This window comes from Leptonotus elevatus, chromosome 3 (assembly GCF_054856555.1).
Source record: "Leptonotus elevatus isolate MCC_2025b chromosome 3, RoL_Lele_1.0, whole genome shotgun sequence".
NCBI lineage: Eukaryota > Metazoa > Chordata > Actinopteri > Syngnathiformes > Syngnathidae > Leptonotus > Leptonotus elevatus.
In genome coordinates this window covers 9,748,641-9,770,837 of record NC_141241.1, presented here as the reverse complement: position 1 = coordinate 9,770,837, position 22,197 = coordinate 9,748,641, and the positions used below count along the sequence as shown (strand labels likewise).

The window sequence follows — 22,197 nt, the reverse complement described above, 5'->3', positions numbered from 1 at the left end:
GGCGCATCGGTGTTATTTTTGCTTTATTATTACAGTGGAATCTGAGGTTCCGTAAATCCGTTTGTAACCTCATAAATCGAGGTCATGTTTCCAATTGAAATGAATGGACAAATTCAACCGTTCTGAGGGCCACTGGAAATGGACAAAATGACCTAAAGTGGTGGCTTAAAAAAAGAGAAGCTTTTCCCTACAATCCAAACAGATAAACATCCAAAGCAAACTATTAAAAACTAATTAGCTTCAGTGGGAGATGATGGAAAATTGAGTGAGAACTTATACAGTGTTGATGGGGAGTTGGCTGACCGCACAACTGTCATCTTTTTAGATTTTACTCACAGTGATGAGTTCTCTGCGACGTAATCTCTCCTGAAGTGCGGAGGTAGGGAACTAATAGGCCTTCAATCCCAGAGTGCCGAGCCGTGTTGTAAAGCTGACAAATGGCCGCCCTCTTCCAGTGAGTCAGTGAGGCCAGGTGTAATCTTCCACCAGCTAAGATCTTTGCCTGATTTATTCTGCAGCAACATCACCTTAACATGTGGTACGCCTGCACAGTCTAATAGAATCCAATAATGGATTTGTCAAGTCAAATATTTGAATACATCCGCACTCTCATATTGCAGGCTCTCACTTGAGCCCAAACTTATAGTTCATACATCAGTGAATCTCTGTCTGACTGAAAAAAATAAAAATAAAAAATAAAAATAAAAAGAATTACAGCAATTTTCATCAATCATCAGTTGTACTAGAAAACAACTATCATTAATATTGAATTGCTTTCCAGTAGCAACAATAACAAAACTCCAAACTAAGTACGGTATTCATTTTTCATTCGGACACCAAAAAAAATATGGGGGGGCGCCATAAAAATACTATGAAATAACAGAAAATCACCTTGTCGTAAAATATCTAATTCGATTCAAAATAAACGTTAATACAATGGGGTAACTGCCATGGACTTCCGACTTCCAGGTTTTACACATCAGGGCCGTTTCCGACCACTGCTGGCCGCGTTCCAACACTCGCACCCCCACCCCTGCGCCCCCCAACCGCGCGCTCCCGCTCATCGGCGGGAGGGCGTCTCGGCTATCTGAAATGCTTCGGACACTGAGACAGACACTACATTCTCGCAGCCTCGCACCCGTCGACGGGAACGCGCAACCGAGGGGCACAAAGGTGGATGTGCAAGTACTGGGACGCGGCCCACACGTCGCAAACCGGAAATGGAAACAAAGTTGATGGGTGAAAACCCGGACGTTGGAAGTCCCGCCTCCTCCGTGACATATAGTCCATGAATGCTACCATCTGTAGGACATTACAGAAATTTTAGTTATCTTCACATAAAAAAAATTGTCAATTCACAAAGAAATTATAGTAAAATTACAAATTTTTACTGTTAATTTCTCAGTAATTATATATTTTTTTTCTTTTTTTTAAGGTTTTAAAGTTAATTTGACATTTTATTCCATTAAATAACAGACAAATATTTGTGAACGTATTTTAACAATCAATATATGTATTTCTAATGGAGGTGTTTTTTTGTAAAATAACTGAAATATTGTGTGTTTTTACAGTTACAGTGATTTCATGTTATTTTACATTTGACATGTAAAATCAGAGTTTATTTTTCTAAATAAAATGATACTTAAATACAGAGAAAAACTGTAAAATTCAGTTATATTATCGTTGTTTTTATTTTTTTATTTTTTCAGTGCACTTAAATATTTGAATATATAAAAATTATGCTTTTCTCTGGTAGTCATCGGCTCTTACCATGTGATCCAAGAATGAATCAGTAAAGTTGGGGTCAGTTGTCATCAGGGGCCAAACCATCTGCTACTGGCCTCCTTGTCTTCTGCTCCCCTTGCAGCTAGTTCTGTCTAACTCCATCTTGATGTTTGGCCTCCAAACTGAATTGATCAAGCACTACCCTGCTGCTATTGTTTGATGTGTCTGCACTGCCCAAGCTCCTTTTTTTTTTTTTGTAGCAAAGCAGCCTGAGACCTGCCAAGATTGTCCACCATGCTCGGCCGTGGCCTTATATTTGTAGGACTCCAGCCCTCCGGCGAGCAAAGTGCCTTCTGCTGGAGCCAGATATTTCAAATTTTGACTCATCGGGTTCAGAGTGCCTGCTGTTATTCTTTGGTGCCCCGGGTCTTGTGTTTTCTTGCATGGTGGCTTTGCTTTATTTCCACGACAGAGAGCTAACCATATACTGCATTACAATTTATATAGATTTTACAAGGTCATAGATATGTTTTTGTCCTTAAATAAGATATTTTCTCTGCACTTTGTTTGTAAATTAAGCCAATGTGATAGATGGGGATGTAACAGTATTCAAACATTACAAGACTATATTATCACGATATGAAGGTCACGATACGATAATTATCACGATTTTGTGAGGTTGGCCATATAAAAAATATTGTAATATTGTAAAAAAAAATTGCTTATACAAAAAAAACACACAATATTGTGCTTTGTACATAACAGCAATGCAAATAAACAACCTACAATCTGTAATAACACTTAATATTATTAATATTACGCACACATTGAGTTTCTCCACATATTGACTCGGTTCACACACCTTCATCTGACCACTAGCGTGGATTTTAAATATACAATAGAATGGCTAAAACATGTCATGCGAAAATTAAACTGCATTTTTTAAGTAGCCACCAGAGGGCGCTAGGACTGCACAAATAGAAATCAACCTGAATTTTTTAACAGATGTGCTGCTTTTAATATCGTGACATGATAACGACAATATTGTGGCAGTTTTGATATTGCGATATTATGATATTGCCGTTATTGTTACATCCCTTGTGATAGATAAACAAATTAGCAAATACCACTAGGGCTGCTCGATTATAAAGAAAATATTGGTAATAATTGAAATCTCGATTCGATTAGGACAATCATTTACTTTTTAGTTTTTTTTAGTACAAAACAATAAAAATTTTAAACGTATAAAATATTAAGACAAATTGAAACACTAATTCTACAAGTTCCTTTTGGACCAAACACGATTTATTAAATTAGTTATTTTAAAATAAAAAGGTGCAAATATAGCAATTTAAACCACTCAAAATTAATACTAATAATCATTTATTTATTTGTTATTAGTGTTTTAATTTTTAATGCACAAAATGGCTTATAAATTTTAAACATAAAAAGTTGCTCAATAAATAAAAAATTACAAAAGGTGCACTTTACAATGTGTACTGTCCAATTTGCTGAGCAAAGAGTGACTGATCAACCAGTGACACAACAGAATGACAAAGCAGGTATGCGGGACTTAAAAGCATAAACTACAATGCAAAGAAAATATATACCCACTAAGATGCTTTTTGTAAGTTCCAATAAAGCAAACACATCTGGTCACCTTGTAATTAGTGGAAACCAGGAAGACCGCCATGCTTGTGGTAGAAAATGTGTCCAGTGGTCTGGCTGGGGAGGTCGAGGGGGGGCTGATTACAGTGTGTAGGAGGCAGATGCAAACTGACAAGCAGGAGCTGGAGCCCAGGTGAGCGTTGCCAGGTCAGAGCAGAGATGCTGGAGACGGCCAGATTATCACAGTCCGAGCAGACCCACGCGCATGCACTCGCTCATTAATTCACATCCATGCACGCTGGTGAGCACAGAAGACGGCGGCGGTGTGCACCACAATCAAATGCACGGCCATGTGCACGGCAAAAAATAGCACATTCAAAGGCCAGTGTTTGTTTTTTTTCCCCGAAATGGTGCAGATTTTTACGAGCTGGATCAAAACGTGAGACTTTACAGGGAAAAGAATAATCAGTTGCTCGTGAAAATGTATTGATTTAACAATATGGGGGGGGAAATTGTTCAAGCCCTGTTTTTTCCCCCCGAAAAGGAAACAAAGAGTGAAAACTATAAAGCAGTTTTTTGTTGTTTCTTATTAAGCCCCTTGTATAATACCCTGTGCACCACATTCCCCCAAGATTTTACACAGTTTTTTACGACAGCGTATTAGGGCCACGTATAATATTCAGAGAGAAAAAATTCGCAAATTTGCCACTTTATAAAGTGACAAATTAGCTAGAAAAAAACAAAATTGCGACTTTATGACGTGGCATATTTGCAAGAAAAAAACTCTGAAACTTACGAGAAATACACGTACTACGTTTGCCAATACTTTTCGGTCGATTTTTCAAATAAGGAGATAGTAATGGCTTTAATAACCATATCATGTTAACGCTCTTTGAAGCGTTGGGTACTGCCAGCGACAAAGACGCCTCGCTTTGCGAAGGTCCACACCCTGAGGATCAAGCATTTAAGTTAATTTGTTAAAATAAATGTTTACTTGGACATTTATGTTTCCAGAATTATTATTTACACATTCATAAATGTTTAATTTTTTTGTACAAGTACAGTCATTTCTGGACTACAAGGCGCACCTAACTATAAGCCGCGCTAGCTACATTTGGGGAATACTCGAGTTTGTTACACATATAAGCCGCACTCGACTGTAAGCCGCAGATGTTTTAATGTTACCGCATCGGGTTCCCGCCACTTTCTTTCACAAATTGTCTCGCTCTCGTTCTGTCTCTCCTGTGTGTATATATACATAGTGCGCCCCCTTGTGATCTGATGGATAAGCCGCACCTTTGCATTAGCCGCAGGGTCGAATGCAAGTGAAAAAAGTAGCGGCTTGTCGTCCAGAAATTACTGTAGCTAAGTTGCATTTACCTAAAGTATGCTAGCTTCTGATTGGTTAGTGTTTAGTCAGCAGTTAAGGGATCAGGAAGTGTTGTCGCTCTTGCTGCCGTGTATGACGAGTAAAGTTTAAATTAGGAATGAATCTGTTTCCATCCTGCCTTTTCATTTTATGAACAGTATCCCATTAACCACTAATGAATCCTCACATTAGACTATAGCGACGCCACGTGTATTTCTCGTAAGTTTCTGAGTTTGTTCTCGCAAATCTGCCACAAGTCGCAAATTTAAGAGTTTTTTTCTTGGAATATTGCCCCCGCACTCTTAAGAATATGTATATTTATACATGGCCCTAATATGCCGTCACAATTTTTTTTGTTGAACAGAAGGGTATACCATTATGCATTATGACCTCAGCAATGTATGTTGTATGTCCTGAAATTCTTCCGCCTGTGTGGCGAGTGCATTACCTCAGGAAGAGACAGCTTTATTGACCGACTTTTGTGCTGCTCCCCCCCACGCCTCCTGAGCGGATGCAGTCAAGAGAAAGTCAATAAACAACGACAGAGTGAACGTTGTTTGTCCGTAGAGCATGTAGCCCCTGACATGAATGACACAGTGAGTGTCAAGTATATTGCAAGTTGACTGGATCTCAAATGAGGCGGAAAATGAAGATCTTGTGTATTCACAGAAACATGCAAACCGGATGGGAAAAATCAGTTCGGGACTGAATGTTCCAGACTTTTTCATTCAAACAGATGGTGCGATGTTCTCGTGTGTTTTTTTTTTCAGCTGCCATGTGGTCATCTTGGTCATTTGAACTTAGTCGCTTGGAGAGTTGCATGGTGCATTTTAATTGGAGGCCAAGATTGTTGACCTGATTTAAAGGCGATATTTCAGGATGCACTGTACTTAGTTGGAAATTATGGTTTGGTGAATGTGGGTAGGAAACTCTTGGGTTCAGTACCTCCAACAAGGTTAAAGTAGAAGTCCTCACAAATTTGTATTTTTTGACAATAATATGTTATGAAAAAAACTTTATTTTTTCAAAACATAAATAACGTATAAATATGTCTTTGGGACGCTTACAATATTTAAAATAGAACGTATTTATACGTTTTTGGGAGCAAATGAGTTAAAAACCACTGATGTCACTACCTACTTTTTGGGAATGTGAGAGGAAAACTCAGTTCCCCAAGAAAACCCACCCAGAAACTGGGAAAACATGCAAACTCCACACTGATGCTTTTGTGCTAACCATGTGCCGCCTAATATCACTTTGAAATTCTACCATTTATGACTCAACCCTCTGTTGTGGAGAGTTTGCTTATCTTTGTGATTAATGTTCCGTAACAGATACCATGCCTCAATTAGTCACCAGGTGTGTCATCCGTTGAAGACAAATACAGTAAATGCCTCCTTCAAATAGACAACTTCCTTTTCCCATAAGGAAAAAAAATATGCTAATAAGCGTAATTTTCTCCGTTCATAGGCTAGTTCTGTTTAAGTTTATTTTGAATTCCAATTTCACTTGAATCGTGATACACTTACAATTTTAACATGTAAATAATGGCTTTCCTCCTAAAGAGTTGAGTAAATCAAAGCCGCGTCCACTATTTGCCTAACTATATATCGCCCCCGCCTGTCACCCCGTTGTAAGTGCTACTGTAGGCACTAATGGGTAGCTTTGACCTTGGTATGCTCTCACCAAGGTCAGAGAACATTCTGTCCCAGCTCCCTTTTTTTTTTTTTTCTCTCATCGAGCAGGATCCAATTTTCCTTGGTGTCATTCAATTTTGATGAATGCTTTGTCTCGCAAGTGTGGAAGAAAAAGATTGGCCTCTCGCCAAATACGTTGGCGGGCGAATATCTCCGCCGGGCCAGATACACCAGCAGACACGATGGGAAAATTCATTGCGTATAGCCACATTCATTTTCCTCCTCATCTGAGGAGACTTTCTCCCTTTTTTGTCCCCACTCGCCAAACGATGCTTCACATTGGACGATATCGCGCGTAATGAGATGTTTAATCTGCAGCCGGTTATCTTGTATTGCGACTGGTGTGGCGTTCATCGGAGCCGCCGCAGCCCCAAATGACGGTCGGCGGCTGATTACGAATCATCTCATTGTTGCTCAGGCCGCTCAGAAATGTACGCTTGCAGATGAGGATGGGAGAATAAGACGATGACTTGGGTTTGATAAGATGACAGGCAAAATTCATTGAACCGGGCGGGCCTTGTCTCTTATTTCGGGAGCGTTACGATGAGTCACAAGTAAGCAGTGGGAGCAGCTCCATTCATGAATCCACTGATTGTAAATCATGAAAAATACACAGAAGCCACCGAGGAAGTGAACAATGCAGTAATATTTTGCTTTTTTTATTTGTATTTGTCCTTTTGTTCTAATTTCTAACTGATCAAAAATAATACATTATAAACTATATTTGTAAATAGTACTTCCTGGACTCGCAGCCCCAAATCTGCGATTGCTGTTCGTTTACCATCTAAAAAACAAATCCTGAATCCATTTAACTAATTTGCTCCCAAAAACGTATAAATGTGTTCTATTTTAAGTGTTTTAATTGTCCCAAAGACGTATTTATAATTGTTTATGTTATTCTTGAGCATACAGAAGGAGTCTCCTCTCAATATTCTCAAAAGAAGAACAGATGGAAACGGGCATAAGTCGCGTGTCCATTTTGCGCATTTTCAGTAAATTCGCTTAAAAAATTGGAAACAATTGGATGGAAACTTGACTATAAGCCAAAGCAATAATAACACAACCACCACTCAGCACATTGACTAGTGATTAAAAATGTTATAAATAGTTCCTGGTGAGAATTTATTGTAACCGCGAATAACCCAAATATTAATATTCAGGTTTTGAAAGGCCATGTAAACGCGCAAAAAACTGAATATTCTCTTCTTCTTTTTATTTTATTTTAATTTACTGTAGCCCTTTTGTATTGAATGTTAAGTTTCATCCTATTTTGCAGTCTGTGTTACTTAAAACCCCGTTTCAGGACATTAGCCCTGCTCTGAGGTATCTTTTTTTTTTTTCTTCTTCTTTTTTTTTTCTTGAGCGTGTTTGCTGTGGCTCTCAACGCAACCGCAGTTCATTCTTCTCCTCTACCCTGCTCTGGTACGGCCCCCGCTAAGAGTGTGAGCTTGACTTGTGTGCAAAGACACGTCCACGAGGCCAGAGGGCTGACTGCCTGCAGCCCTAGCAGCTCATCTTGGCCCCGCCGGCTTCATCCAGAAAGCCACAGGACAAGAGGATTTAATACAGCGCTGCGACGCTCCTCTCCAGAGGGGATTACCGGAGCGCTACCGCTGCCGGTGCAGCCACAGCCGGGGCTGCCCCCGCTAGCAAGCACTTACTGTGCACGCAACGCACAAACACACTCGCACACAGAAGGGTATTTTTATATACTGGCCTATTCACAGCTGTCTTCTCCACTTGGCCATGCTCTGCTCAGCCATCTCTTCTTTTCATATGCACTTCATGTTCCTCACTCATATTCTGCCTTCCGCCGGCCGTCCACATATTCTCAGAACTACTTTGCACTTCATCAGAATTTAGGATTCTGTACATTATGATCCATGCACCACCGATTGATGCATTCATTTGAGTGGTTTCGACTGTTTTGTGTCTACGTGCATTCGTTTTTCTAAAACTTTTGCCCTCATGAGCTCCCAGCTGATTTGGGGCAAGAGGCTGGGTACTTTTTGATTGGTGATTCCCCCCCCCCCCCCCCTCTTTCTTAGCTGAGCGACAAGGGCAATTCCTCTTGGACTAAATGATCATGAGGTGTTGAGCCCATTTTCATTACCAAATATGGTTCCTTTCCCAATGAAAACCTAATGTTGGTTCCTAACTTAACACAAACGCTCCACTCAGTTACTGTACAGTTAAAGGCACAGAACCTCCCAGCCTTCTATAGTCTAGTGTTTGTCCTAATTGGGGTACACCGGGACTGGTCTCCCAGTCTTATCCTACATAACTATGAAAGTCAACACAAAAGAAACAAAAATAATAATACAATTAAAAGAAAATAAACAATCAATCAATCAAGGAACCTTTCTGAGCGAATAAACTCTGATTTGTTTGGGTTTCATTTTTTTCCCCATAGAAAGAAATCTATAGATAAATTATGTTTCAAGATCAACATTGTAAAACCTCTATTAACTGAAAAGATCATGATTTAGCTATAAGGATTATAATATGCCGACATCTTGCGGGACAACATACATTTCCTATTTGGTTATTATAAAAGTGTAGATATGGAAAAACGGCTTCTTCTTTAGCAGATGTTAATCTCCATTTAATGCACCTTACTGCCACCTACAGGGCGTGTTTGTTTGACCATCTTCCACACACTGCTGGCATTGGCCCGAAACCTCATAATCCAAATTTGGTCAAGTTCAGAAATCAATGCTGTTATTTATTTCCCATGTGGTTATGTTATTTTCACAAAGTATTAGATGTGTTTTGCTCTTTTAGACAATGGAATATTAAAGCTGCTGAAGGCGGAAAATTTAATTTCTGATCGCAACTGCCACCTGTGGCCGCAAAAGGAAACTGCATTCGCAGACACAATGCGCACATGACGTCACATCCGCAGACAGAGGGTGCGAAATTTGACCCCGGATCCAGTCTGAAAACTATTGGCCAGAGGCTTGTAAGTGTACACATTGTGAACAGCTAAAGTGTTAAGCTACGAGTTAGAAGATGTTTGAGTCATAAATGATCAAATACAAAGGCTATTGGAAATTATTATTATTATTATCAATAGAGGAGTAAGGGCAATTAGTTCTCGTCTTGCCTTGAGCGTCTTGAGTCCTCGCTGGTCCAAACGCGACGTGATTGTGGTCTAAAGAGGAAGTATGTCTTTTGAAAGACCAATAGAGTTTTTACGGTTTACAAAAATCCTGCAATTTAGGAACAGCGCCCAATGAACTGGTTTGCGCAGTGGTGCAAGACTGCGTCAGTGTGTTTTTCATACAAATATTTTCTTCACCGATCGACCTCCGCAAATCTCAAACCTCCGATACTATGAGCCAGACTTGCTAACCTCTATCTATCAATTTTGGGATATGAAGCAATGCAGGTGAGAAAGTTAAAGCGAGAAGCCTCCGCTCTTTTTTCCCCGCAAAGTGGATCGTGGCGGTGAGCAGCGTTGATGTGATGGGCCGTGATTGTTACCAGCCTTTAACGCAGCCGCATCATTGTGTTGCACCTCGCACCCGCGTTCTCACGCGGCGCCGTCATACCCTCGCAGCCAAATGTAAACAACAGCCGGCGCTACAAATGTTTTTATTGATTAAAGGAGACGTGGCCTCGTGCGCGCCAGGGAGGCCGTCTATGTGTGTACGCGTGTTTGCCAACATGCGGAATATGAAGGGGATAAACGGGAAATGGCTTTCTGGGAAAAGGGAGAGTGGGATAGCAGGAAAGGAGATGAACACTGAAAGAGCTATTTGATGAAATAGACGCACACACACACACACACAAACACGCGGAATACAAAGAAATAACCCAAAATGTTAGCATCTACAGCATTTTTTGTAGGTGAATTCATATCCGCATATGCATGTATATAGAATATATAGCCTCTGTTATCAGCGCCACTTAGACTGAAAAGCTCTCATGAATAAAACATGCTCACAGCGGCGCGATCATGCATGCATGCATACTCATTCTGTGCAGACACCAGCACACACACACCCCCACACACACACACACACCCATCGCATACATATAACTGCACACTGTACAGGCAGATGTACAAACTCGGCGCAGGAGTGCCGTACTACTGTAGTGCAAACCTATTAAATGGACCATTAGTTTGTTGAGCGCTTGTGGCAGATGACGCCTGTCAGACCTCACTGTTTCAGGGGAGTTGTGGTTTTGTTGCTGTGGAAATATTTTTGCACCAAAGTTCAAATTTTGTGTACGTGTATGTTAGTTGGAGTTGTTTTAGAAGAACCAGTACGATGTACAGCAAATGGGTAAAAAAGTCATTTTATTCATTTTGGTCATGTACATGGTCGGGTATTTGGTACACGGCTTCCGCAGGATGCTCATTGGCTGATAAGATTTCCCCCCAAAATACTGTACACAAGTGTAGTGAATGCAATTATTGCCAAAATCCTTTCAAATATCTGCGCTCTTTCATTTCTTACCTTTTTTCCTCTCTTTATATGTTTGGGATACTTTAAAGTGGCTATGGCAAGCTTCTTCTTCCTTGACAATCACGCCATGCTGTTTTTGGTTCAATACAAAATAACGTCTGGGAGTGTCGCTTGGTTTGACTCAAGCCTTAGCATGTTAGCGCCTAATGATGACATACCAATAACTTCACAAATGTCCTGATTTTTTTGTTTTATTTTTCTTCCAGAAATTTGTTTGCTGACACGCGGCAGACGTACGGCCAGCGTGCGAGCCGACACGTACTGTCGTCTCTACTCGCTGTCGGTGGACAACTTCAACGAGGTCCTAGAGGAGTATCCCATGATGCGGCGGGCCTTTGAGACAGTTGCCCTGGACAGACTTGACAGGATTGGTAAGGATGTGTCTCATTTAATGTTATTTTTCATTTTATTGTTTCGTGATTGGGGCGGCATGGCTCAGTGGTTGAGTGGTTGTCTCCTATCCGTGAGGTTGTGGGTTTCGATCCTCACGCCTGGTGAACATGTCCAAGTGTCCTTGAGCAAGACACGGAACCCTCGATTTGCGTGCGTGTGTGTGTATGTGAGGCTTAAATTGTAAAGCTCGTTGGGCACCATATGATGTCGTTACAGCGCTATATGAAAAGCAGTCCATTTACCATTTTACCATTTGAAAGGGACAATACACATTCACTGTTACAAAATGTGCGTAAATGTGCCAGATTTAGCATACAGCTCATTTACATCCGTAGTCCCTTTCTCTCTTACTCCACGTTTCCACCAACCTCACCCTAACCCACAGTACGGTATCAAAACCACAACAACGACAAAATCCAAGCACTCCCTCGTAATCCTAGCGACAATTTAAAAAAACTACCACATGCAACTTAATGCCATTGGTGTCAAACTGCTGCCTATTCTCGAGAGAAAAAATTGTAATGCTACGATAACAAAACGTCAAGTACAAAGAAAATCTAAAGGTGAAAAGGTTACTCAAATATGCAATTTGGAATCTTTTTTGAATTCCCTTTCCAACAATATCTGCTTTGTGCAGATTAACCCAATAGTTCCTGAGATATAAGGGTTTAAGGGCGGCTTTGACCATAGCACCTAAATCCCTGCTCCGATGTACCTAAAATTAGAGAATTAGTGTTGTACCGTCACGAGCAAAAAGTACACCAACTTTCATTCAAATCCAAATTTGCTTGATTAAACCTTGATTAAGCCTTGGCTAAATCAAGGCTGGAAAAACACTGGTCTAAATAAATATGTTAACAATGTATTATCAAATGTACGTACACTATGTACTGGCTTGAGTTCTGTTCTGTTAAATCTGTTATATTTTGGCCTTAAAAACAAAACGGTGTTTACATTGCCTTTGACGATGTGTTTGCTCATGGAGGGGTATTTAGTAAATTTAATGAGATTTTCATCAGTGACTTCTTCATTCTTTCACCTCCTGTGAACATTTTACAGCCAGAATTTCGTTTGCGTATTCAGCCAAGCTGTTGAAAACTTTGGTCAAAGCTGTTGAATATATAGACATTACAAATTCCCTGTTTGATCCCCAATGCAGACAATTGATATTCTCAGCATATCCATCAGTCTACTCAAAGCCCTCTGCAAATAAAATATTCACAATGAGAGGCACGTCCGTATCATCACTCAGCCGTCGCTCGCCTGCTCTGTTTTATCCTCAGCTATGTTTAGCAAGGAGAGAGACATTCCTTTTGGGGGAGACTCTTTGAAGCAAATGGCTGCTATGAAAATATACGGTAGGCTGATAGTGATCTAAGAGATTTTCTCCTGTGTGCGGCCATTCCTCCTCCCTGTGCATCCCTCTCTCCCATAATAAAGTCACCGGCGTACCGTATAGCGCTGACGCACAAATTAATGACTCCGTTGATGGACTTGCACAATCTGATTAGAGGTTTTGCGAGCGATTAGCAAGCAGGTGGATGGTGGGGGGTCGTCCTCAGAGGAAGGACCTCAGCCTCATATAGCCACCAGTTATAACAGACGGATTGATCTGCGTCTAATTGCATTTGGAATATCTCGGGGTCTCTCAGGCTGGAATTGAGAATGGCAGGCCCGCGAATTGACCCTGTCACCGCTCAACTATGGCTAATGGACTTAGAGGTCAGAGTTTTTTGTGCAGTTTCTGAGGGAGGTGGAGTCAACTTGTCTATTTGACCTTGCTTACCCTTGACAGAGCTGACTTCAAGCCAATAATTATCCTAAAGCAAGTAAAACCTCAGAATAACTGCTATAAAGAGGCTATAAAAACCTCAAATCATCCCATACAGTAAATCATAAAATATGCATAAACTCGCAGAAGGGTTTGTTTGTATTTCGTCCCTACGTTACAATAGAATCGCACTGGTAGAGCTACTGAGACATAGACCACCTACACCTTGAGGCAGTCCATGCTTTCAGAGCTCCTGTCTGGGTGGCTGTCTCCCACCTGTCGTTTATTGTTGTTTATCTTTCTCTTTTTGTCGTCTCCATTGCATTCCGCATTCTCACTGTCATCTTTTCCCTGATCATTTTGCTGCGATTCTTCTGTACTCTGTTGCTCTTTTTGTGGTAGATTCCACAGGCAAGAAATGCTGTTAAATAAGGTTGTCGCTCGAGTACACCGACAATGTCAGCTGAGCACTATCAGCTGACAAGATTGACTCATTCTTGTTTTTTGCTTTTCCTTTCTTTTTCCTTGTTACTGTCTGTCTGTTTCTCGGAATGCTCTCACAGGCAAGAAAAACTCCATCCTGCAGCATAAGGTGCAACATGACCTCAGCTCGGGCGTCCTCAACTATCACGAGAATGAAATCATCCAACAAATTGTGCAGCACGACAGGGACATGGCTCACTGTGCCCACCTCCTGCAGAATGCCCCTCCCCAGACGCCACCTTCGCCAACACCTGTTATCTGGGCGCCACTAATCCAGGCGCCCCTCCAGGCGGCTGCCGCCACCACCTCAGTTGCCATCGCTCTCACACACCATCCCCACCTCCCGACGACTCTCTTCAGGCCTCCAGTTTCCATGTTGGGGTCCCTGAAGGATCCCCCCAGTCGGCAAAAGAAGTTTCACACATTTGGTCCATCATCACCAGCTCCTGGGTCGGCTGGAGATTCTCCCGACAGCACACCTTCGAAACGGCGCACCGGCGTAGACATGTCTTTACTGGCCTCTTTTCAGGCTCAGCATGTAGCATCAGGTTCAGGGGCAACTAGCTCTGGCGAACAGGATTCAGGTACTGGAGGCCACCGCGGATTGAATGAGACAAAGTCCGTGTTTGACGTGAGCGGGTCCTCGGCGGTACCTCGCAGACCGTACTCGTCGTCCGGTTCGCCCTCATCAAGTTTGGCGCAGCTGCACTCGCAACCACAGCATCAGCAGCCTTTTCGCTCCACCACCCCGCCTTTGTCCAATTTCTTCCACCAAACATCGACAGGTGGAAGCATAGGGTCGGGACTGAGCGGAAGTGCCGTCGGCGCCTGTGGCGGTGCAGCAGACTGGCCTTTGGGTGGGGCAGTAGGAGGGTCTTTGGAAAGGGTGAGTGGAAGGGATGGCGGATGGGCCAGCGAGGACTTTACAGCTGCGCCGGCGGAAGCTAGTTCACTGAAAGTCTTTAGATTGGGGGCAGCTCCCAGTGGATCAGTGGGGGGCTTCTCAGGGGAATCATTGGGAGAAGTTTCTGAAGGATCAACGGGTGGTGCTTGTGGCAAATCAGCAGCAGGGGTCTCAGGCGGTGTTACCTGTGTGTCAGTAGCAGATTCAGCCAGGAGATCTTTGCCAGGGGTCTTGCTTGCATCAACAGGAAGGGCTTCTGGAGAACTACTCTTAGGGCTGACCACTGGTGGATCATTAGGGAGGGCTTCTGGTGGTTCATTGGAAGGGACCTCTTTGGAATCAGTGGTATCAACTACCGCTGCAAGATCATCCGGTAGGCCTTCAGTTGGGACAGCGGAAGAGACCTCTGGAGATTTACTGGTCTCGACAACTGCCGCAGGATCATTAGGGAGGACTTCCCGTGGGTCAGTAGGTGGGACTTCTGAAAAATTACTTGTAGCAGTGACCACTAGTGAATCTCTAGCACGGCCCTCTATTGGATCAAAAGTTTCTGGAGGATCCACTGGAGGAGTAGCCGTAAGTCACCTTATCGGAGTTTCGAGTGACTGTCTGATATCAAATCCTGGAGGAGGATCTCTGGGAAGGGCTTCCAATGTAGCTGCAGCTAGCTACAAAGCGGTAGGTTCAAGTGGGCCAGGGGCAGGGGGTATTGTAGCATATAAAAGCAGGTCAACAGAGGGCACAGTAGGGGGGCATGTAGCAAGTGGCTCTTCAGGTGGGGCCTCTGGTGGGGCCACAGACGGACTTATTTCTTCTACCCGCTGTCAGAGCCCAATATCTACTGTCTCTTCCAGCCCCATGCCAGGACAGCTTCTCTACTGCCAGCCACCCTCCAAGCCTCCTCAAGTGACCCCCTTGCAACAATTTGCTGGAGGAGGCAGGACTACAAGTGGCTTGAACCTCCTCCACTCTCCTCCACATGGCTTCCCATCTTCAAGCAAAGGGCAGAACGGCCAACAGCCCACTGAGGGTTCACCGTCATCACTTCGACATTTTAGCCTGGCAGGTCTCCAGTCTGGATTTCTTCCACAGCAGTTGTCTTTGGAGAGGTCTGCGTTGGCTTCCCTGGCCCAGTACGGATCAGCCAACGCCTCGCCATGCCTTACTCCGGTGGCACCGAGCCCAACTATTCAAAGCCCTGTGACAAGCAGGACTTTCCATTTCAGCGACCTATCCTGTGCCACAGGATCCCACGGTTCTTTGCTCATGCCTCAATCCTCACTTCCTTCACATCCTACGGTCCAAACACACTTTGCAGGAAGAGATCCGCAGCCCGGTCGTTTTTCTGAAGATCTAAAGCTGCTAACTAGCTCGCACCCATCTCTTCCCCAGGAGGTGGCCCAGGCCTTAGGCCACCAAACTGCTTGCTCCTCTGTGGAAACAGGTCATTACCCCTCGCCCTTCTCCTCGCCCACTCTAAAATCCAAACCCTGCAGCTCAGTTCCCGGTCATATGACTCCTCCAATCCAGCTTTCTCCGGGCCACCCCCATCAGACTCACTCCCCCGGAGCCTCGCCATCTCCGTCGCTCCGGAGGGGTTCCTCTGCCTACTCATCAGATCTAGAAACTCAAGCTGTCCGTTCAAAGCTTCCTTCCAATTTGTGAGGATTGATCACACCCTCCTGTGCTCCTCCAAACTAAAATACGCACAAACTTTTTTTCACGTTTGGGGTTGGTTTTGTTTCCCTTTATCAGACGTCACTGTGTTCCGCCTTTGATTTGACCTTCAATTTGCTGTGATTTAACAGACACTTTACCAGGTAACACTGTTTTATGCTTTGTCCTATTCTTATTTATATGTCATGTATATAGATAGAGGTATATTTAAGTGATATGTTCATCAAGGAGGGTGTGAAAATGATCTCTATTTAAAGGACCGTCTATTCTTTATGGGAGAGGGCAGTTCAATACACAAATACTCATTTTGTCTGCAGGCACCTATGCACTAATACCTGCATCCAAGGCTTTTTGTGTGTCTCAACAAAAGTGATCTACATTTTTTGCTAAAATGATACATGTCATACGGGATCGCATATTGTCGATTCTCAAATGTATAGACTGTGCTTATTTATCATGTGTGTGTGTATACCTTTTGAAACCTTATGATGAAAAGATTTTAGGAAACCAAAAAAGACTTCCAGTACATTATATACACACCCTTCGACCCCTTATTTTATATCACTTTATTGTAATAATAATAACGATGATGTTTTTGAAAGCAGGATGTAAGAGGGGCGCTAGTGAGCTAGCCTCCATTTCAATGTGGGGATAACTGCAGCATGTGTGTCCCAACAAACTCACTTTGTCTTCCAAAATCATGCCGACGCCCGTGTCGTTTCGTTCTACCTGAATGTGTGCGACTGTTTGTGTTGCGCGAGTGTGCGACTCAGCAGAACAGTCAGATGCAAGGCAAGACATTGCCTTTTTTTTCATTTGTTTTCCCGCGTAAAAAAAAAACGTAGTAGGACTTTCATTAACCACAGGTTGTCTATGTTGATTCTCAGTCATCTCGGTCATCGGTGCGACAGAAGCTGTGGTTTACCCTCTAAATTTGGAATTGAAGGCAACCAGACTCCTTTGTAGGAAGTCCATCTGCCTTTAATTCAACTTCACGGTAGTGACTAAACTGTGTATTAAATTAAATTATCATTGCAGAGAATGCGCATGATTTCTTCTTCTCTGGCTGCTATCGGATCAACATGGGGCACGTCTCTTTAAGATGTTGAATGTATGTACATTTGTCACAGGAAAACAAAAAAAAAGTACTGTAGCACTAAACAAGACTGTTCTGTCACTTAAAAATGGCAATCGGGTTCAATATATTGGCCGTGTTTTCATCAGCAGTCTTTTCTGTTGTTAAAGTGGCCTTTGGCAGGACTTGTTTAGCATTATTGCATGCCTACAATGACCTAGATATAAGATTTGGTAAGTTCAAGTAGCATCTTCACCAATGATATAATGCAATACGTCAAATGTAGCAGAAAGCAGGTGTAAACTAATGTTGGTACAGTTGAGACCATTTGGGTGCAGGGAAGCATACATCAGTTTGAACGCTGTTTGTCTCCACGCATTTGTTATTATTACACTATTTTAATGAGATGGGAGAATCTCTCTGAATGTTCTAAATTCAGTTTTTTTTTTTCATGCTACGGATGGACTTGTACAAAAGAGCCGCAGTAGCTCAACTTCGCATAGCTGAAAATTTAACAGCAAAGTAGTTGGGAGTCTTTGATGGTTGCATTCTATGTTGTTGCTTCAAGACAGGATTAATCACCAATCAATTCAGTCGATCAAATTCTTTACCATCAACCAATAGTCATTGCCCTTTCTTAGACTGTTTTTTTTTTAATACAGACATCATTTTTAATATCCTAAAAAAAATTGTATAGTTTGTTAAAGTACTCAAGTAGACCAACGCATGTTTGAACAGGTTTAATTAGCAGATTGGGAAGGAAAAATCTTAACTCGCCCCACACCACAGGTTAATCCCTCAGGATAGTAAATTAATTTATGCAACCCTTTTCCACCTTACAAGGCCCACACAGCGCTTTACATTCGACTACTCATTCACCCACAACCTCTGGGTTGGGAGACGACCACTCTACCAGTGAGCCACGCCGCCCATTCAAGAGACTTAAGAAGATCAGGCCTTTTGATTGCAAAGGCATAGAAAATGCCCAAATTTGGCTTGATTGCCATTTTAGCCAAAAATGAGCAGGTGGACAGACAAGGAGAAAGGGGATGTGCTTCAACTAGTTGGTCTGCGGCTCATCACCGGTACGCACAGGTCCAGCAGGTTTCTCTCCCACAGCTGAGTCCCCATCAACTCAGTCACAGCAGCCTAATTTAACAAGACATGTTTGTAATCCCTTGACCCTCACTGGCGAACATGGAGTCTCACACACAAACACACACACAGGCACTCTGTGACCATCTCCCCCTCATTAACGCTTCCCCACAAGTGCCTGTAATGAGGTGCAGCAAACACGCAGGACGTGACACCGCCGCATACGTATTTACACGCATGCAAATCAAATAGCAACGAGGATGATTCGTAATGCTCTTAAGATTTGATTTCCAATGAGCAAGGCGTCATTTCACATGCAGGAGTTTGATTGCCGATGTAAATACATCCGTATCAACACGACGAGTAACTCGGCTTGCAAGGGGGCGGCAAAACTATCATTCGGTACGTATTTGCATTTAATTTTGTGTTTATTTCAGGCAACATATCCCAATTGACATTGATAACAAAGACGTAAAGAACATGTTTAATGTAGAAACAGGATGCCTGAAAGAGAATGGGAAGAAGAAAACTTTTTTTTTTTTTACACATTCAATGTAAAACAAAAGCATTCGCCACTTCGGTCAAAAAAATTGACTCGCAACTTTTTGTTTCAAAACTGAATAGGCAATTATCATTGACACAAAATAACAAAAATACTAAAAAATAAATATTCATACATGACTGTTGCCACAGGTAAAAGAATTGTTAATTGCATTACATCAGTCAATTTTCTACCAACATTAGAATAAAAGGAAACGATACATATAATGGTAAGGATAGCGCATACCAACACTGGTAATAGACAATACGTACCAACAATGGTAAGAATATGACAAACAAAAGTTGACATTAGGAAAACAAACCAAATCTGAAAGGTATTTATCTGAAAAGTATATAGGCATTGCTTTATTAGAATACCTTATGAATATTATTATATATATACATCAATGTACACATTAGTAGGGGAAGAAAATGCAAAACATAAAACTAATTACACTGCGGAACGGAGTAAAATTTGCTACTTCCAAAATTGTAGTCAGTGTTTTCCAGCACGTCAAGTTTTTCCTCACCAACTTACCCTTCAGATGCAATTTTCCACCGATTAGCTGTAGTAAGTCTGTAGTAAGTAGAGCTGATTACGATTGGACTCATCTACAGCTACCTGGCAACTTGTTTGAGAAAAACAGAATTTTGGATTTTGCAATCAAATTTTTTTTAGAAATGTCTTCTTCCCTTTTCTTTTTTGGAAAGTGCTAATAGTAGTTTGCTTTCATTTTAAGAATTGAGATGAAGACTGATAAGTATTGGATTTTCCAGAGCTAAAAACGACAATATAAGTACCAACACTGTACCGATATCTTCTTCAATATAGGTAGTCGATATCATAACACTTTTCTTATGAGACCTAATTTTCAAGAGATTTGAGTTGATACCATGTTTTTTCTTGCACTGTAAAAGTCAGATATGTGAATTTTGAAGACCACTTTGCCTCGCAGCTGAAGGCTAAATGGTCCCTAAATTGCCGTTAATGTGAGTGTTAATGTTTTTTGTTTACATGTGTCCGGAGTGATCCCAATGAGGATAAGCACAAAAATGGAGGGATGAAAATATAACCGCGAGAATATTTTCTTTTTAGGAAAGTGCAACATAGTGTTCAATTCTTGAGGTAATGTAAAGATTGTATACTATTTGCTACGCCGTATTCGACCTTCAATTTAATTTTGGATTTGAAAGTTTTGATTTTTGTAGGAGCCAGTGAGAACGCAAACGAAAAAATGACAACGCCCAATAACAATCCAAACTTACACAAAGCTCTAACTCTCACCATGGTTACCCACAATTTTAGAGACGTATTCTTACAAATGTAGCTTGAATTACAACTTGCAAAGCCTGTTCGATATTCTATTAAAAAGTTCGCCCAACGCTTGCACACCACTACATTCATAAGCTTTTCAAAGTGTGATTGCACCAAGTTACGGAATTACATCATACATCGCTTACCTTTCCTCTTCTCGTGACTCAAGCACCCAAACTGAAGAAAAGAAAGAAAAAAAAAACATTCACCCGGTCTGCTGCAGTGCTAGTGTGACTCATAACTGTGGAAAGTCGTGCCGTGAGTCTACTTTACCGCCATGCAGAGGACCAAAGGTTGCAGAAACCGAGCCCTGGGTGTGGTAGGACGGAGGATGGAGTGAACGCTAAAAATAGTTTCAACTTTGGCTGAATCGATTGCGATTGCCGCAAGAGGAGTCTGGGGGAGAATTACCTCCCCTCCCTCCGCACAGCGCGACCTTAGAAAGGTTTGAAGGTGTTGACGTGGAAGCACTGAGGGGAAGACAAAAAGAGGCTGGGTACTCACGCTGATCGGAGACTCGTCACTGGAGGACATCCTGTAATTGTGCTGGTGCGCAAGCATGCAAAGGAATGTGAGCTAGTAGATAGTGACGACTTTTCTTTTTTTTTTTAAAGCGCCAGAAGGCATCAGTCTGATCTTTTAGATCAACACAAGGATGGGATTGATTCGTTACAGTTTTCTCCGATGTAACTTCTTACAAGAGATGACACCATCTTTGCAAAATCTGGCTAAAAAGCATGGAATTTGTTGATGAAGATAAGACTTTTATTTTTATTTTTATTGATGACCGTGTGGCTTTGCATTTATGTAATGGAAATAAAAAAAAGAAGTTGGGTTGGGCGGAGTTTCGCAATAATAATCCTCCAAGTCAAAAACATTTGGCAACTGGCAGAAGACTGCGTAATCCGTCTTTCCGAGTAAAAACTATGAAAGTAACCAAAACTGGAGTAACAAAATGTTCAACTGACAGCAATGTTTCCACTTGAAGGACGGGGATTTGCTATTTCCATCCTCCAAGACTATTTGCGTAACGTACTAGTATGGCTACTGGGAATTACACGGGGAAGGCTTTTGAGAGGAGCGAATGAAAGAAAAACAACAACGAGGCTGACTCGCTATCTCAAGCAGCAAACCGTTTTCATGATGTCTCCCCGTCACCCGTCAGAGGAACACGGCAGTTTGAGGGCAGCGCGGGAACAAAACAAGGCCAATGGAAGGATCACAAAAGCTGACAGTGTCGTGTCCAAACGCTCGCAGCCATCTTGTTTGGAAGTCTGTCCTGTGTGGACAAGAGCATTCATTGCTCTCTTTTGGTATTCTTTAGCAGGGTGGGCAAAGTTTTGTGCTCAGGACTACATTTGATTGTTAACAAGACCAGGTCAGGCGTCTAACTCATTGTGGTTACGGTTTGCCATTATGACTTTATAACCATATATAAATTGCGTACAGTCTACAAAACAAACAGAACAGATTATGGAAAACAAGTGGTTTGTCACAAGAAAAATCTTGCAATATCTCAACCACAGGTGGCAAATCCAGGTCCAGAAAGTAAAAACCCTGCCACAGTTTGGCTTTAGCCCCTGATGCTAGCTAGCTTGCTAGTTCTCTAGCAGGTATACCAGCACCATGGGAGCTAGCTAGCTAGCACCTGGGGCTAATGCCAAACTGTGGCAGGGTTTTTACCTTCTGGACCTGGATTTGCCACCTCTGATCTCAACATTATTATTGATTACATATAACAATTTGCAATTTTAATACAAATTTCAGCAAGCATTATGGAAGTTGAGCTGCTTGATTAGCTTTGGCAGGCCACATAAAATGATGTAGCGGGCCAGATCTGGCCCCCGGGCCTACAATGTCAATTTTAAATTGAATAAATTCATTTTTATTAGCCAATTTTAGGAAATGTTAAGAAATGGCTGATTTAATGCAACTGATCACAAGGTTCTTTAGTAGTGATGAATATTAGGACTAGTTTGGCTACGTTTACACTGCGGTAACAATAGAACCAGATCCTATAAATCTGATTTTAGGTTAGATAAATTTGCAATGGCACAAATCTTGGCTCAG

General features: G+C 42.0%; 1 protein-coding gene across 1 annotated transcript in view; it reads left to right on the top strand.

Annotated features, from left to right (window-relative positions):
- The window catches only part of hcn4 (hyperpolarization activated cyclic nucleotide-gated potassium channel 4), a 112,219-nt gene extending 90,555 nt beyond the window's left edge, over positions 1-21,664 (top strand). The window contains exons 7-8 of the mRNA XM_086071668.1: positions 11,081-11,245; positions 13,602-21,664. Of these exons, the coding sequence (XP_085927794.1) occupies positions 11,081-11,245; positions 13,602-16,090 (2,654 nt within the window). The 3' untranslated portion in view covers positions 16,091-21,664. The remainder of the gene's footprint in view (positions 1-11,080; positions 11,246-13,601) is intronic.
- The last annotated feature ends 533 nt before the right edge of the window (positions 21,665-22,197 follow it).